The 14,652-nt window shown below is 37.0% G+C and overlaps 1 protein-coding gene across 1 annotated transcript in view; it reads right to left on the minus strand.

Annotated features, from left to right (window-relative positions):
• The window catches only part of GABRA1 (gamma-aminobutyric acid type A receptor subunit alpha1), a 67,826-nt gene that overhangs the window by 39,114 nt on the left and 14,060 nt on the right, over positions 1-14,652 (minus strand). Inside the window, exon 3 of the mRNA XM_004696768.2 lies at positions 10,915-10,982. Coding sequence (XP_004696825.1) covers positions 10,915-10,982 — 68 coding nt within the window. The remainder of the gene's footprint in view (positions 1-10,914; positions 10,983-14,652) is intronic.

The raw sequence follows: 14,652 nt of genomic DNA on the forward strand, positions 1-14,652 counted from the left end.
TCCTTGAGGTTCCTCTCTTCACTGATCTTCTACTTTAGCAAGTGTAATGTCCTTTTCCAGGCACTGGTCTCTTCTGATATCATGTCCAAAATATGTGAGAAAAATGCTCTTTATCCTTGATTCTAAGGAGCAATTTGGTTGTATTACTCCCATAATCTACAAAAAGCCACCTTTGCCATTCATTCATTCATTCATTCATTCATTCATCCAAACTGTCTCGTATAGCAGTTTTGCTCCATGCAATAGCTGATTGAGTTGTTGACTGCTACTTTCCTTGACAGTTGATTGTGACTCAGTAAAATGATTGGAAAATTCAAACCTTTCTCTATTTATCTGATATTGTCCACTAGTACAGTTGTCAGGATTTTTGCTTCTTTACATTGAATTGCAATAGACAGTAAAGATTGCAGTCTTTGATTTCCATTAGCTAATGCTTTAAGTCCTATCGCTTTCAGCAAGCAAAGCTATGCCAACTGAACATTACAGGTAATTAATAAGCCTCCCTCTAATCTTGATACTGTGTTCTTTTTCATATTTTTCATCTTCTTGGATCATTTGCTTAGCATACTGATTTGAATAACTATGGTGAAAAGATACAATGCTAACATCCACTTTTTCTGATTTTAAACTATACAGAATTCCCTTGTTCTGCTAGTATGACTACAGCATTATCCATAGTTTGCTAGAATCCACACATTCAAATGCCTTTGCATAACCAATAAAGTGAAAGGCATTGTCTTTCTGATATTCTCTGCTCTCAGCCAAGATCTGTCAGACCTCAGCAATGACATCCTTTGTTCTAAGTCCTCTTCTGGATCTGACCTGAAGTTGTGGCAGTTTCCTGTATTTTTACAGCTACATCTATTTTTGAATTATCCTTAATGAATTTTACTTGAATGTGATATTTTTCAATAATGTTTACATTATTTTTGGCCTCCATTTTTCAGAATGAACACAAACAAGGATCTCTTGTGGTCAGTAGTTGTCCTCTTAATTTCTTGACAGAGACTAGGGTGTACTAGGATGTACGAGCTTCTTGAATATTTTTTGTTGGTATCCTATCAATTCCTGTAAACTTGTTTTTAGCTAATGCTTTCAGGGCATCTTGAACTTCCACCTGCAATCTAGTAGTTCCTGGTCTTATGCTACCTCTTAAAATGTTTGAACATGGACACATTGTTTATCCTACAGTGACTTTGCATTCCTTCCATCCTCCTTTGATGCTTTCTGAATCTTTCAGTATTCTATCTAGATAATCCCTAAAAATCACAATTGCTGACTTGAATTTTCCTTCACATCTGCCAGTAAGATATGCGCTGACACTGTTCTTCCTTTTGTGCTTTCTAAGTCCTGGTCTTTGCACATTTCACTTGAAAACTTAATTTGCTTTCTTAAGTTGCTCTTTGAAATTTTCTGTTTGGCTCTTTTGTTTCATCATTTCTCCCATTACCATTAGCTACCCTAAGTTTTAGAACAAGTTTCTGAATCTCTTCTGAAATCCACTTTGGAGATGTCTATTTTTTCTTGTTCTTTTTTCAAGTGTGATATTCATGATGTTCTTCCATACGTGTCTGTCCTCCTGTCATTAGTTTGCAGTGTCAAATCTGTTCTTGAAGATCCCATAAATTTGGATGGTGTATTTGAATGGCTTCTCTAGAAGAGCAGAAGCAATGACACTTATAAATGTGTATGTATTTATATGTGTCTAAATGTACATGGAGAAGTGTCTTACACAATTGTAGAAGTGTGGATCTTCAAGTTCAGACAGCTTCCAAGTCAGTGAGTCATACGTTAGCCGAGAAGCTTCTCCTGACCCTCACCAGGGATGAACGAACCCAAGACTGGCAGAAAAACCAAAGGTTGATGGCTGCAGCGATGGAAGAATTCATGGTCAATCAGTCAGGCTAGTGGCCGGCAAGCAGGTGAGAAGGAAGGTATTTGAGAGATCCCAGGATCACCAGTGTGGTAGGTCTACTGGTGTGGTAGACCATTTGATAAATTCCAATGAATAGGAGGCTGATGAATCAGATACAAAATCTGGGCCCAACGAAAACCAGAAAAGTTTCCCACTTGTAGATGAAGTAGATCTTTTTAAAGTGTTGAAAAGCAAGGATGTTACTTTAAGGACTGAAGTACACCTTGCCCAAGCTATGGTATTTTCAGTTACCCCATATGGATGTGAAAGTTGGATATTGAGTAAGGAAGAGTGAAGAAGAATTAACACATTTGCATTATGGTGCTAATGAAGAATATTGAAAGTACCATGACCTGCAAAAGGAACTAACAAGTTTGTCTTCAAAGAAGTACAGCTAGAGTGTTCCTTAGAGGCATGAGACTTTGTCTCATGTACTTTGGTCAAGTTATACATGTTATCAGGTGAGACCAATCCCTGGAGAAGGACATCTTGTTTGATAAAATAAAGGGGAAGAAAAGAGAAATGTCTTTGACTTGACAAGATGGATTGACACAGAGGCTGCAACTATGGGCTCAAATATAAGAACAATTGTGAGGATGGCACAGGGCTGAGCATGGTTTCACTTGTGGTCCAGAGGGTGAGTATACGTTTGCAGTGATGGACAGCACCTAATGACAACATAAGACATGGGCTGTCTCCCCAAGGAAGTTTGATTGCTTGCATAAGGTCTGTGACCTGAGTGAGAGACTTGCATCTCACCATCACCTTCTTACCACTGATTGGGCGTGATTGCATTGGACTAGGTCCGATCACGGGAAATTTCGAGTTGTCAACTACCAAATCACTAAGAATCCCTGTCCAGTCGAGTTAAGATTAAACCTAACACAGATCAGGTATTCCTGTTATACTTTTTCTCATGGACTAATTTTAATTTTCTTCACCTTAAACCTGAATTCACTTAGGAGCAATTATGGTTTGTTCTTCAGTCGGAGTCTGGTTTTGTTTTAGCTAATGATTTTGAGTTCCTGCATCATCTCTTCCCACAGATATAGTCAGTCAATTTGATCTCTGTGTATTCTATTTGGTGATGTCTACATGTATAGTCACTGTTTACATTGTTGAAGATAGGTATTTGTATAGAAGCCATCTGTGGTCTTGAAAAAATTCTATCACATAGTCTTAGCTGCGTTTCTAGCAACTGGATTATATTTTCCAACAATTAATCCTTTTTCTTTCTTCCCAAATTTCACACTTCAGTCACCAGTAGTTATTAATCCACCTTGATTGAATGTTTGATCAATTTCAGCCTGAAGGGGTTGGCAGAATTCTTCCATTTCTTTACCACTAGCTTTAGCCATAGGAGTCCTGGCAGTGCATTGCGCTGCCATTCAGATGTTTGGTAGTTCAAAACCACAAGCAGCTCCTTGGGAGAAAGACTGGGCTTTTTACTGCTATAATTAGTTACAGTCTTGGAAATCCCCAGGTGGGTCACTATGAATCAGCATTGACTTGATGACAGTGAGTTGTGTTTTTGGTTTGAGCTTTAGTGGTTGGTGCATACATTTGAATAATAGTTGTATTGACTGGTCTCCCTGTAGGCAGATAGATAGACCATCACATATAGCTTTGTTCATCAAGATAGATCTTGAAATGACTAGTTTGGAGCAGGAATATTGAGTATTGGAATTCTAATGTAGAAATTGTTCAGTTTTGTGATTTGGAGAATGTAGGGTGAGTTATCTTAGACTCAGGAATGAAATGTCCCAGAGCCATTGAGAAAGAAGAGATTGCAGAGGAGCACATCCAAAAATCCATGTGGCTACACGGACTATGTCACAGAGTTCATGAGACAAAGTAATGGCCTTCCTGGAACACAGAATGAGTAAAGAGGGCTTTGAAAGGAGGCTGGCTTGCAGAGAATGGGGCCCTTTGGCTATTTACCAGAATTAAAGGAACTTTATAACATTTGCAAGGTATTGGCAGAGACCAAGCAGCCATGTGGTTGACAGACTTAGGACCAGAGACATATGGGCTTATTGGCACTGCTGAAAAGAAACATTGCAGATGAACAAATTACACCCTTAACATTTCTGATAATAACTTGTGACTTGTTAGTTTCACTATTAAACTTTCATAATCATGAGTATTGTTTGGGATTTGTGTGACCACTGTGATGAGTTATTGAACGCAGCAGAGAAGTAGAGTGTCATCAGAGGGAAATTTGGTTTTAGGATAAAAAACGTTGGACGATGGAGATTTATCTGTCCTCGGCGTCATAGAAATCATCCTTGGGAAGACATGTAGCTAGATTCTCCTCCCTCCAAATGGAGCACTAAGCTATTCCTTCAGCATGTCTCCCTTTAGGGATAGTGGATAAGCTTGATAGGTAAGGATCCAATATAAAATGGTATATGTATCATTCATGACTTATCTACTTTGATTTCTAGTCAGTGATCTTTGAGGTGGTCAAGAACAGAGGATTAGCCACCTAATTATAAATGATGGTTTCAACAATATACCAATTGATCATGTTCTCATGAATCTGATAATGTACATTTCTTTGTTTGCTGCAAGGAAACTTTTATGGTTATAATCATTTTAAATATAAAAACATAAAACATACTGGATATCATATTTTGGGCATAATATGTTCCAATGAAATCACTCCACAAATAAACCTATGTATGTAAAATGTTTATCACATGTGAAATGAATTCTACTAAATCAAAAAATCTATTGAAAACATTCTCTTTTCAAATATCGTTTTGTCAAATACACACTAATGCAGAGATACCCAAACAAAACTAAGGAAAACTGATGGGCAAACCATTTATTTTTCATGCTCTCAGTTGATAGAATTCAAAATAAAAATTGAATAAACAAATAATGGCAATTGATGATGATCAAATCCTGACTAATCAACAGTACAAACATTTGGTCTCCAGTGTTTTGCAAACTGTCTTCAGCATAATTGTCATGGAAATAGCAGATTGCTGCCAGTACCTACTTACATAACATGACGTTGCATCTGTAGTCAACATTTATTAGACAGAATGGACATCTAGATGAATTTCTTCAGGAAGTTGAACAAGAAAATGAAATCGATCATAGTGATTATGAATATAAATTCTAAACCCACTAGCTATAGCTGCAACATCAACCTGCCAGAGGAATAGCCTTAAGTTTCTTGCCCTCTGTGAGCAAATTTCCTTCACCCATTAGTTGGGTGAAGTAATTAGTTACCACACATGAACAGGTTTTAAAAATGCCTAGCATATAGAACACTCTCAGTAAATGTTAGAAATTAAAAGTATTTGTCTTAGTACACTTTTTAAAAATCAACATACATTTATGTGAGACTTCTTATGTAGTTGAGAATGAAAAAGTGTTATTTCCTTAGAAAAGTGGTAGGGAAAAAAATCCAAGGGAAGTAAGAAGCTGGTAAGAAGCAAGCTAAGCAACAGCAGAATGTGGAAAAGAAGGAGTCCACAATCAAAACATCTGAGCAAACAGGATTTTCCGCTGAAAAACTGTTCAAGCTCCACTGTTCCAAGCCCTACCGATCTTGTGTTACCCTGCTCAACAAAGGACATCCCCAGAGGAGATGAACCTTACTTGGAAGACTGACAAAAATACCCCTTCCTTTTTTAAAAAAATTATTGTATTGAAGTGTTACTGTTTGCACCATTTATTACCATCTGTGTGTGCTTCAACTTAATGCATTTTAGCCACTGTGGGAAAGAGTTCTATGAAGGTGTTGCTTGGCTATTTTAGTCAGAACCTAGGGCCCTGGGAATGGGCTGTTTGATTGCAAATTAATGGTTTTTAAAATCAAGTGAAGGAGTTGTCCTAATTCTGTTTTCTATTCTAGAAGAAGTCAGATGCCTTGGGAGGTAGGGTGTCTCTAGGGCTGAATGGACTGGGTTCAAATCACTACACGTAGCTAGCTAGGTCATATACCTCCTCTGGAAAATGTGCATAATAATAGTGCTGAGCTAAAAGTTTTGGAATGAGGATTAGAAGAAATATGATCCATCAAGCCTTGAGCATGGTGTCTGGCATATTGCAAGCTTTCAGTAATTTTAATGTTATTATGGCTATAATTATTAATTAGATATTTTATTAGCTCTCACTTAATAAACTACAAAGCTTTTCCTGCTATGAAAAAGCAGCTTTATCATTCTGCTCTCTAGCCTGATTTTCTCCAAATCTTATTGCTTTTCCTTATGCAGAATTCTATGACAATGTGGTTTACATGATTTATCTTCTATAGCAAAGCAGTCAGAAAATAATTTCCACTAACCATTTTAAAAAGTCAGTTGCATATCTAAGGCTGATTGGATCCATTGACAGAAGAGTTTAACAACATAACCAGTTCAGAAGTTTCAGGCACCAGGGAGTATTGCTCCCTGATCTGTTCTACACTTTGTCCCCACTTCTTATCTCGTCTTTGATCCAAGATTATTCATCACCAAATCATGACAACCATAGGACTAATCAAAAAGCCTTGGTGGCACAAACAGCCAAGCACTCAGTTGCTAACCAAAAAGTTGGTGGCTTGAAAATACCCTGCTATTCTGTTGTAGAAAACCTTGAAGATGCACTTCTGTAAATATATCACAGCCAGGAAAGCTCCAATCTGTTACATGGGAGCTAGATGAATTGAAACTATATAGGTTGATATCCACTCCATGCATATTGCCTAGGCATTAGTAATTGTGTATCAAAAATCATAGTGCTTGATATAATTGAACTAAGGAAAGGTGTGTTTTCTGGATTAGCTCCTAATAAAATGGTTTGGAAAAATATCATAGTGCGTATATTGATTCCAAGACAGGAAACAGCACACAATGAATCTGAACTGGTTTGGCTGCTAACTGCAAGTTCAGCAGTTCAAACCCATTAGGTGCTCGAGCAGAAAAAAGGATGAGGCTTTTTATCCCCGTGAAGATTTTCAATCTCAGAAACTCACGGGCGGTTTTACCTGTCCTCTGAGTAAAAGTTCATTCGATGGCAATGAGTGCGCACAGAGTGGTTCTACATCTGAGTCAAAGTTCACTTGATAGCCTTCATTGTGAGCAAAAATAACAATAGCTATCGTTTATTGAGCACGCCTGACAGACACAATACATCAACTCATGTCATGTTACAATGTTCTTCTGAGGGTAACTTAAAAAAAAAATCTACAGAGTTAGTTTTTAAATGTTTTGCTCAAGGTCACACTTCTGGTGTGTTAATAACCTTGAAGTCAGACAACCTGACTGTTAGACCCAGTCCTCTGGTCCCCAAAGATGCCAGTTCTACTCAGCAAATGATGGTAAAATGAGTGAGAAAGTGTGGCAATTTTTTTTAATGTATTCATGATGGGCCAAAGTGATAAACTTCATTGGGAGCTAATAAAATGTGTTTAGCAGAAAAGTGATAATGGGGAGGAGAGACTGGAGGCCTTATTCAGAGCTGGTGGGGCTGTGAGTGGTGAAGTGACAAGGAAATGTGGTATGGCACTTCCTCAAAAAAGTTGGAACGCAAATACTTCTGTTTGGTATATATCCTCAAGAAATGAGAGCCCTGGCCGAATAGATGCTCCCAGGCCTGCGTTGTTAGCAGCACTGTTTACAATAGCAAAATGATGGAAACCTGAACTTCCTTCAGTGGAAGAGCAGAGTAGTAAATGTTGATACACACATACAATATAATATTACTAAGTAACAGTAAAGATTAGCAATGAGTCTGCATAACATCTAATAACATGGTTAAACCTGAAGAACTTTATGCTGAGTGAAAATCAATCATAAAAGTCAGACATTGTATGATACTGATATTGTAAAAAGTCAAGAGAGAGCCTTTGATGACAACCAGGGGCTAGAGAAGAATGGAGGTAAGAGAGGATAGAAGGCAGACACACCTACTCACTTGGATGAAGACGAAGACAATATATAATATTAAAGAGGTCAGGAAAAGATATGATGGAGGCTCAAAATGCTTAAAAGACAAGAGAGGCAAATACTGTTATATACAGTCCTCCTATATGGGGGATCTATCAGTAAACCATAGAAATAAACTCATTGCCATCAAGTCAATGCTGACTTATGGTGTCAGTGGGTTTCTGAGACTGTAACTGTTTACAGGAGTAGAAAGCGCAGTTTTTCTCCCATGGAGCTGCTAGCGATTTCAGACTGCTCTCCATGCCGATTGTTGCCCAGTGCATAACAACTACACCTTCAGGACTAAAGACATGATGGAGTTAAGAGAAGATACTGGAAGCCTTGCAAGAGTTAAAAGGCAAGAGAGGCAGATACTGTTGCATACATCATCCTGCCATTGATCTCTGAGTGAACCAAAGAAACAGGCTCACTGCCTTCAAGGCGCGTCTGAAATATTGAGGCTGAACAAGTTTGGAGAGGAGAGTGGGAATATGGTCAAGAACATATGGTGTTGACACAGAGATTATTGGCATATGAACATTTACTTTTGATACAAATATATTCCTAAATGTGATGGATCATGCAGGGGTCAAAATTATGAAAACTTAATATTAACCAAATGCCTGGAGGAATGAGGTGCTGGGTATGAGGGCTCAATACCAAAGTCCCTTGACTTAACACTTCACAGTGCCAGTGCTACTTTGGTCAGTAGCAACGAGGGCCTGAAAAGTACTTAGGATCCCAGGAAGGTACAACTATTGGTCTCTCTCTGTCCAGAGGAAAGGATAGTGATGACAATTGAAAGATGCATACAAACAATTAATTCAATGGACTTATAAACCATACAAGCATCAGGCTCCACAACTTTCAGACAAGAACTATGTGGTGTCTTGCTACCACTACACACTGCTCTGTAAAGAATTACCCTAGAAAGTTCTGGATAAAGTGGGAGAAAAATGTAAAAGAGACCAAGCTTATTGCTCAGATAGAGATCGTTGGGACCCATGTGACTATGGCTAATGATACAGGTGTGCGCTGAGCTTTAATCAGTTCAATGAATCAACTATGTAAAAATCAAAGGGCAATATTCACCCAAGGACAGTGGATCAGGTAATAAGGAGAAACGGAAACAGGAAGCACTTCAAGGAAGTAAAATAAAGGTGGGTCATTGAGAGGACTGAAACGAAGGAACGGAAAGAAAATGTGTTAAATTCTCAGGTGTAAAACTGATGATCTGCTGTGTCAACTTTCATCTAAATCATAATATAAAGTTTCTAAATGGGGCATGAGGAGTGAATAGTGAATGAAAGAGTTTTTACAAGAAAAATATCACCATGAACTAGATGGTCAGAAAGTAAACAATTTAGTTAAAGATATTGTATTTCACAATATTCTGATAATGCCCCATATGACCAAATGAGTTGCCAGCGTAATAAATCCACAGTTATGATTGAAATTTATATGCGTGCTCCTTGGGGAGTCATAATAATTAACCACGGTCATTTGCTATTTATGTGTCAAGAATAGGAACTGTGTTAAGGGATTTGCATGTATTAACTTCATACATGAAATAACCCCATAAGATATTATTGTTATCATGTTTACTTTAAACAGGAAGAAACATGTATGGAGATACTATATACTAAACAGATGTCCTGAGGAGATGCCAAGGGCCTCAGATTATCACCTCAGCTTTCTGCTTCAGAAACGAATGTTCTTACATACCATTCTGCTGTCTCGTGTACACTCTGCTGACTGATTTGGTAGATACCATAACCTGACTTTGGACTAATAATATCCTCAGCTAGAATCTCACACTGTTTGATCCACAGATCATTAGTTTGGCAGAATATTAGCAGATATTGGGGAAGAAAGATGATTTTGAACAAATATTATTGAAAAGATACCAGATGGGTATAAACAGGTTTTCTTACCAAAGCTCGTTGGTCAGAGTTTTACACACCCCAAGGTGAGTTCATTACCGCCAATAGGCACATTTGAGGAAAGGCTGGCCTACACTGGTACTTGCCATAGTATTCTGAATCATCCTGAGCTTCTATGAAATCAGAGGACATTTACTTTCAGATGATGCCAACAAAAGGAGCATTTCAAAATATACCGGATCAATGTATTTTGTAATATTCATTAAAAACTTATTTTCATGGCCTCTTGATAACATTTTCCTTTCCTAGAAACTTTGCTGCTTTTGGTTTTAAAAATCATTTACTCTTTTCACCGCCTTATGGATTTACCAACGACCCCGGAGGGAAGAGACATTTATTTCAGCCTGGGTGGCTTGAGAAAAGAATGAAAAGGTATTTAGTCATTTCATTCCAACCCTCACGTGATCTGTTAGCAGTAAAGCTGACTGTTGGCCAATATAGTTCAAACCCATTTTGTCTGTCTGAATCTGGTCAAGTATGTACTAAGCTTTTATTCTAATTTTCCTGTTTTAGTCAAAAGTTCTTCAGAAATGATAATGCCCGTGACTTTCTGAGAACAATGCTGCATATCTAGGCATGCGTGCATTAATATGACCTCCTCATGTTAATGAGAAAATGACAAAAATGATAAAAGACTTGCCCTATTGATCTTGTAGTACAAGGTCAATCAAAGGCAAAACAATCATTTCCAAGGATAGAGAAGGAGATGACTGCTGTGGTTGATAATTATAGGGATAAGCATGACCTGCGATCTAAATGGGTGTGTTTCTATTATATAGATCCCAAGAGGAGTCCTGGTTGCACAGTGGGTAAGAGACTGGCTGCCAACTAAAAGGTCGGCCTGTAGAAGGAACTAGCAGTCTGCTTCTCTAAAGATTCACAGATTTGGAAACAGCATGGCACAGTTCTACTCTATCCTATAGTGACACTGTGATTCACATGGACTTGATGGTATAGAGTTTGAGAGGTGGGGCTAGATGTAGTACATATTACATATTAGATATGCATATTGGCACAAGTGCATGTCCAACCTGTATAAGGTTGCTACCTAAATAGTTACTGTATTTTTTTCTTTTGAAAATTAAATTTTAAAAAATCACCCCAAGAAGACCAAAGACACAGTGTCACTTACCATATCATGATCTGAAACTGGTCCAAAACTGGTGACGAAGATGTCAGTCTTCACTTCGGTTACACGCTCTGATGAAGCAGGAAATTGGGACAGTGAGTTTCTATCAACAGCACTTATTCAATCTCACTGCCACATAGTCTGACACAAATGGGAAATTTATTGGCTTTGATTAGCTATTTCTAAAATTGGCCCGCTGTGTAGTCCTGATAATTTGCTGCTTACACATGAAATTTCACAGCTAATATCTTTGTCGGAGAAAGGAGCCTAAATATGCCACTTTGGGAGGACGAGTCCTTACGGAGAAGCCCGCTTCTGCTAATGAATTCTTCAAATGGACACACTTTCCTAAATGATACTAAACTGTCTCACATTGTAATCAAAATATGATCACATATACGTTATGTAAAAGAATCTTACACAGCCAGCTAGCTCCTTCAGGTATTGAGGTTGCTCTTGGAAAGTGTGTAAAATACTTTAGTAAGCTTTATTAAGTCCTGATTAATTCAATGGTACGTTTCATAAATGATTGATTTATTGCACTAAATCCTAACTGAATTATCCTAATCATGATCTGAACAAAATATGACAATCTGACTTATGTAAGCCTCTTCAATCTTAAAGATGGGGATTACCTATCATAGCAGAGAAAGAGTTCATTAAATAGATTCCATTTTAAGTTCGATGTGATTTTATTTTATTGCCCTCTAATGGCACATATTTCAACCAATAAAGCATATTTATTGTCATTCTGTGATAACTCAATAGAGGCATTTTCAGAGAAATACAGGCACTCACCAAGAAACAGAAAAAGGCTATTTTTCCGAAAAGGCAACAATTTGTTGAGAGGTCAGAATAGGAACGATGACTTTGTAGTTTTCAACATTATCTCTGAGAAATAACAATCCAATACTTTAGGCATCATTTTCCTTTACCAGAACGTTCATATATGTCTCCAACATAGAACATTAATGAAGTGAACTAATGTATGTAATAATGATTTCTTTGGAGATCAAGAACTAGCTTTATTCCTGAGCAATTCATTCATATATAGTTAATATTTTCTGTATAAATTTCCATCAGGGAGCCATGCTGTATACTTCACATAATGTGTACTTCAAATATCCATTTATCTAACTTATCCCATTGATTTGCATCAATTTCCCCCCTCATATTTCACAGGTTCTTAAATGTACACAAATTCTGTGCTATATAATCCTTCAGAGTTTATGCTTTAGAATTATGTTTGTAGAACTCACTTCCAACCTGGACTTTAACATGTTGTGCCAATTGTGAACGAATTGAGAAGCAGTTATCAGTAATAATTCTCAGCAGTCTTATCAAAACCATTCTACTATAATAGTGTCCCTCTTTTCACCCATCAGCATATATATATATATATATATATATATATATATATATATATACACCTCTCAGCATTTTATATCTTTCTTCATATGTATATGTACATTTTATGTAGGTACACACATGTGAATATATATATTTCTTAGCCAGTACATCTGTTCTTTCTTAAGAATCTATCAACAACTCACATTTATTGGAATTTCAGGAATGCGTCTCAGTGAAAACAATAATTATCTACTTATAGCAGTTAGAATTTATCTCACTATTAAGATCACATTTTACCTTTTCCTTTCATCATTTCTCTTTATGGATCAAGCAAAAGAATAATCACTTGAGTTTTCACTAATATTATAAGATGTATGTATTAGCATGAAAAAAGTAAAAAGACAACGGCTAATAGAAATTGGTCATTTTCTAACCTTTAATTCTTGTATGCTCCTGGCATGCCCCTCCTTGGGGATAATTTCTTATATAATAAGATATAACATATATTGTCTTGAATGACCCATAGTGGTTCAATGAACTAAGTGTTAAGTTGCTAACCACAATGTCAGTAATTCAAATATACCAGCCAATCCAAGGGCTAAAGATGAGGCCGTCTATTCCCATAAAGAAGTGCAGTTTCAGAAGCCATAAGAAGTTTACTCAGTCCTATAGGAGGATCATAATTAGTTGGAATTAGCTTGAAGGCAGTGGGTTTGGTTAGACTTTGGTTTCCTGTTCCTTTGAAAGGGTCCCTGGAAGCTAAGTAGGTGAGCACTCAGTTGCTAACCTGAAAGTTGGAGATTTGAACCCACTAGTTGCTTCATGGAAGAAAGATGTCACAGTCATTTTATATTTCAATTCACAGTTTTATAAAGCCTATAAGAGAGTTCTACTTTGTCTTGTATGGGCAATGAGGTGTAATCAACTTGATAACATGGGCTTAGATATTATATATTATGCTATATACAAGAAGTATTAATAAAATTATTGGAAAAAATGGAATTAAAAGATAATCTTTATCCTGATATACTTTTTGAAGCTCCTTCTTGTGTATAATTTTATTTTAAAATATTTTTTTATTATTTATATATTGATTTATTGCAATTAAATAGTTCTTAAACTATGCTTAAAATAGTTCTTAAATAATTCATATCCAAATTTACTCTCTACCTAGCCAGAAACATCTATTGATTTCTTTCTTTGCCAATAGATTGACTCACTTTGTTTGTGAGCTTGAACTATAATCCACTTCAGATTGAAAAAAATCAATTTTATGGAGACTAGTTTAAGAAATGAATATACATCAATGGAACCAAATTGTATATTATTATAATATTTATTTTTGCAGCAGGAACGGACCTTAATGTACGTTTACTTACAGACTATATACTAAGATCTGTCTGCTCACACACATGTGTTTGGCAGCCTGAGGCTGCTCTCCCCGACTCCCTTGTTACAATTATATAGTTCTTGAAGGTAGGGAGGGCATACATTCTATACTTCAAGACAACTCCCCAATATCTGAATTTGCTGAATTTACTTGGCTCCCAAGAAGATTTAGGTGCAACCAAGCAAGGTAAAATTCTGCAAAACATTTTGTTTACTAAATTTCCCTCCACTCTTTCAGATTGTTAGAAGACAGAAAAACTGTAAGGGTAGACAATCAAACAGACGTAAAAGTAAATATGAGTGCAAGCATCAAATAGAACACAAACTGGGATGAAGAGCACACTCACTTGCACAGATAATTGTCATTGTGCCCTACAGAAATTAGGCATACATGGACACAATTCATTAAAACAATGGCTATAAATTGTTTAGCCTATAATACAATAATCTCATATCTCCCCTGTTTTCTAAATCATTTACCAGTTCATTTTCGGTATTCGTATTTTCTATTCATCACTTTTTTAAGATTTTAGATTTCCTAAAAGTGACCATCATGATGTAGGTCCCATGCTCTAACCAAGAGCCTCAGCCCATGCGTCCTGCAAATGAGGTTCTTGCCAAGTACTCACGCACTGCATCTATCTGACCTTTGGAGTTCTGCTTTTTGTTTATGCACTTTCTCGTCTCAAACATATTCACGTAACCAGAATTAAAGTAGCACAATTATCAAATTCCAAAATCAAAATTTGCTGACTGGGATTGGCAGTGACCACCCACCCACTAAATGGGAGTAGTGAGTGATTAAATAAGAAGGAGAAGGAGCCCAGTGTCATGGAATTCTGGGTGTTTTAGGGACCTGGAGGAGAAAGAAGAGAGAAAATGAGAACAACTGCGTTCTACAATTCCCCTTGCCATTCACCCCAAGTTATCTTTGAACTGACATCAATGGTCAGTGAGTGCATGTCCCTCTCTGGGGCAGTCATGATACAAAACAAGACCAAA

This window comes from Echinops telfairi, unplaced genomic scaffold (assembly GCF_000313985.2).
Source record: "Echinops telfairi isolate 266 unplaced genomic scaffold, ASM31398v2 ScPeMD7_7469;HRSCAF=8507_0, whole genome shotgun sequence".
Taxonomy (NCBI): Eukaryota; Metazoa; Chordata; class Mammalia; order Afrosoricida; family Tenrecidae; genus Echinops; species Echinops telfairi.